A 2472-nucleotide genomic window follows, 5' to 3' on the forward strand; every position below is an offset into this window, starting at 1 on the left:
ATCAAGAACGTTTTCCGACAGCGACATTAGATGATGTTAAAAAAAAAATTTAATTCTTTACGCACAAATTATAGAAAAGAATTAAAAAAAGTAAATGATTCGTATAAATCTGGAGCTGGTTTAGAAGACATTTATCAGTCACACTTGTGATATTTTAATGAAATGCATTTTCTCCGGGACCAAGAAACACCAGCATAATCACGAAGCACTTAACAAATCCGTCTACCACCAAAAGTCGCAAATACAAGCAATGTTGATGATAAAATAGACGAAATCACTGAAACTGTAGGAGAGGTATGAAAATTATTAATATTATAATATTTAATTATTTGAATTACATTTTTATTATTTATTTTATAAATAATAATAATAATAATAATAATTATTATTATTTATTATTAATTTTTTTATTTACATTTTATTTTAAACATAATTATTTTGCCACGGTACAGTCCCTTCGTTACTAAAATACATAGAATACATGTCTCTGATTTCTTTAGCTCTATCCGAAGTATTTCTGCTGGTAGTAGTTTGTAATGTTAATAATTGATGATTTGAATTCCGCCATGCTCCGTTATGCATTTCACCTGTCTCGTGATTATCGAAATCTACAGAACCTTGACCAATATATGTTTTTGAGTTTTTTGATCTTAAATAATTATGTATATGACAACAAGTTAAAACAATAGTTTGTGCTTTTTCTGGAGATAAAAGTATATCCTTTTGTAATACACCAAATCTAGATACAAGTATACCAAACGCATTTTCAACAATACGCCGCGCTCGACTAAGTCTATAATTAAATAATCGTTGTTCTTCAGTTAAATTATTTCCTACACGGCTATAAGGCTTTAACAAATTTTGAGTCATAGCAAAAGCGCCATCGGCGACAAAAACGTATGGAAGAATCTTATTACTGCGTCGCACTTGTTGAGGTTCAGGAATGTTAAGTAATTGATTTTCCATCATTTTTCCAAAATCTGAGTGGCCTAATACTCCGCCGTCAGATATTCTTCCGTTTAATCCTACGTCTACCATCAAAAACTCATAATTAGCGTTTACTAAAGCTAATAACACAATACTAAATGTATTTTTGTAGTTATAATAAAATGATCCAGAGTCTGGTGGTTTTTTTATTGTCACATGTTTTCCATCTATAGATCCCAGACAGTGTGGGAAATCCCACTTTTCTTCAAATTCATCAGCGATTGTTTTCCATTCATGTGAAGTTTTTGGCAACTAAAAATTAATAATAATTAATTAGGTTCTCAAATAAAAAATACTTAATTAGTTTTATACAAGATCATACATCATTTAGATTTTATTTTATTAATGAATTTGTTATTTTAGGATAATGATACAGATTTTCAAACTGTTAAAAATAAACCAGCTAAACGAAGTACAGATCAACGTGATGAACTTATATCATTAGCCTGTAAACGTTTGTGCGAACCGGAATGTGAAGAATTACAAATAGCTAAAACATGGGATAATGAATTATTAAAAATGAATAAATCTCAACAAATTTTCGCCAAAAAAGTGATAGCTGACATTTTATTTGAAGGACAATTGGGTACATTGAACCGTGATTCCATTCAAATCAATAGTATTTCAAGCAGAGTAAGTACTCCATACAGTTATACACCAGTTCCTACGCCAAGTCCGTCTTCGTGGGTTATGACAAGTGTAGCAGATCAAAACTACTCTATTCAAACACAAATTGAACCATCTGGGAACATAAATACGGCAACTGCGTTTATCAATTCATTTCAACCATAATTTTTTTAATTTTAATTTCATTGTTATTTTGTTCTATAAATTTATATATTTACGATACTTATAATATCTACTACCTACTAATAATAATATTCATTTATAATAAATAAACTTATGAATAAAAGCAATCTCTAACGCAACAACTAGTTATGTAATTTTACCAACATATATAATATGTAGCTTACCTTTATATAGTTTCGAAGACAATATATTAAAGCTTCACAAGTTTCAATCACAATTTTTCCAATGGATTGAGGAGATATCGCACTGATAAATTTCAGGTCCTCGAATGTGTTTCCGGTAGCCAAATAACGTAGAGTTATAGACAGTCTTTGACTTGCTGGTATAGCTTCTCGCATTGACGTATTTTGTTTTTTAATAAATGGATTCACCAAAGTTAAAATTTCATCGAAACATTCATCATCCATTCTTAAAAAATTTTTGAAATCATTTCTTTCAAAATTGCGCAACTCTGTTAATAGCTTTTCGTGAGTATATTGTTGTCTATTTTTCAACCCCTCTTTTGACCAGGTTCTTCGTTGTTTTTTTACCTTTTTTGGTTTTTTTTTTTTCATCAAGTGACAAGGCAAGAGCAATAGCAATTATCGCGTTCTCTTCGCTAGATATTTTGACCGAAACTGAACAATATATTGAATTGAAACATTTATTGATGTAAATATTGAGCAATAATATTGA

General features: G+C 29.6%; 1 protein-coding gene across 1 annotated transcript; it reads left to right on the plus strand.

Annotated features, from left to right (window-relative positions):
* Positions 1 to 216: 216 nt before the first annotated feature.
* On the plus strand, positions 217 to 1787 carry LOC112599809 (the record flags this gene model as incomplete). Its single annotated transcript, XM_025346868.1, has 2 exons — positions 217 to 294; positions 1351 to 1787. Coding segments are annotated over 2 exons (507 nt in total), but the record flags the coding sequence as incomplete, so codon positions are not given.
* Positions 1788 to 2472: the final 685 nt, after the last annotated feature.

This window comes from Melanaphis sacchari, unplaced genomic scaffold (assembly GCF_002803265.2).
Source record: "Melanaphis sacchari strain LSU unplaced genomic scaffold, SCAv2.0 Contig558_pilon_pilon, whole genome shotgun sequence".
In the NCBI taxonomy this organism is placed as follows: domain Eukaryota; kingdom Metazoa; phylum Arthropoda; class Insecta; order Hemiptera; family Aphididae; genus Melanaphis; species Melanaphis sacchari.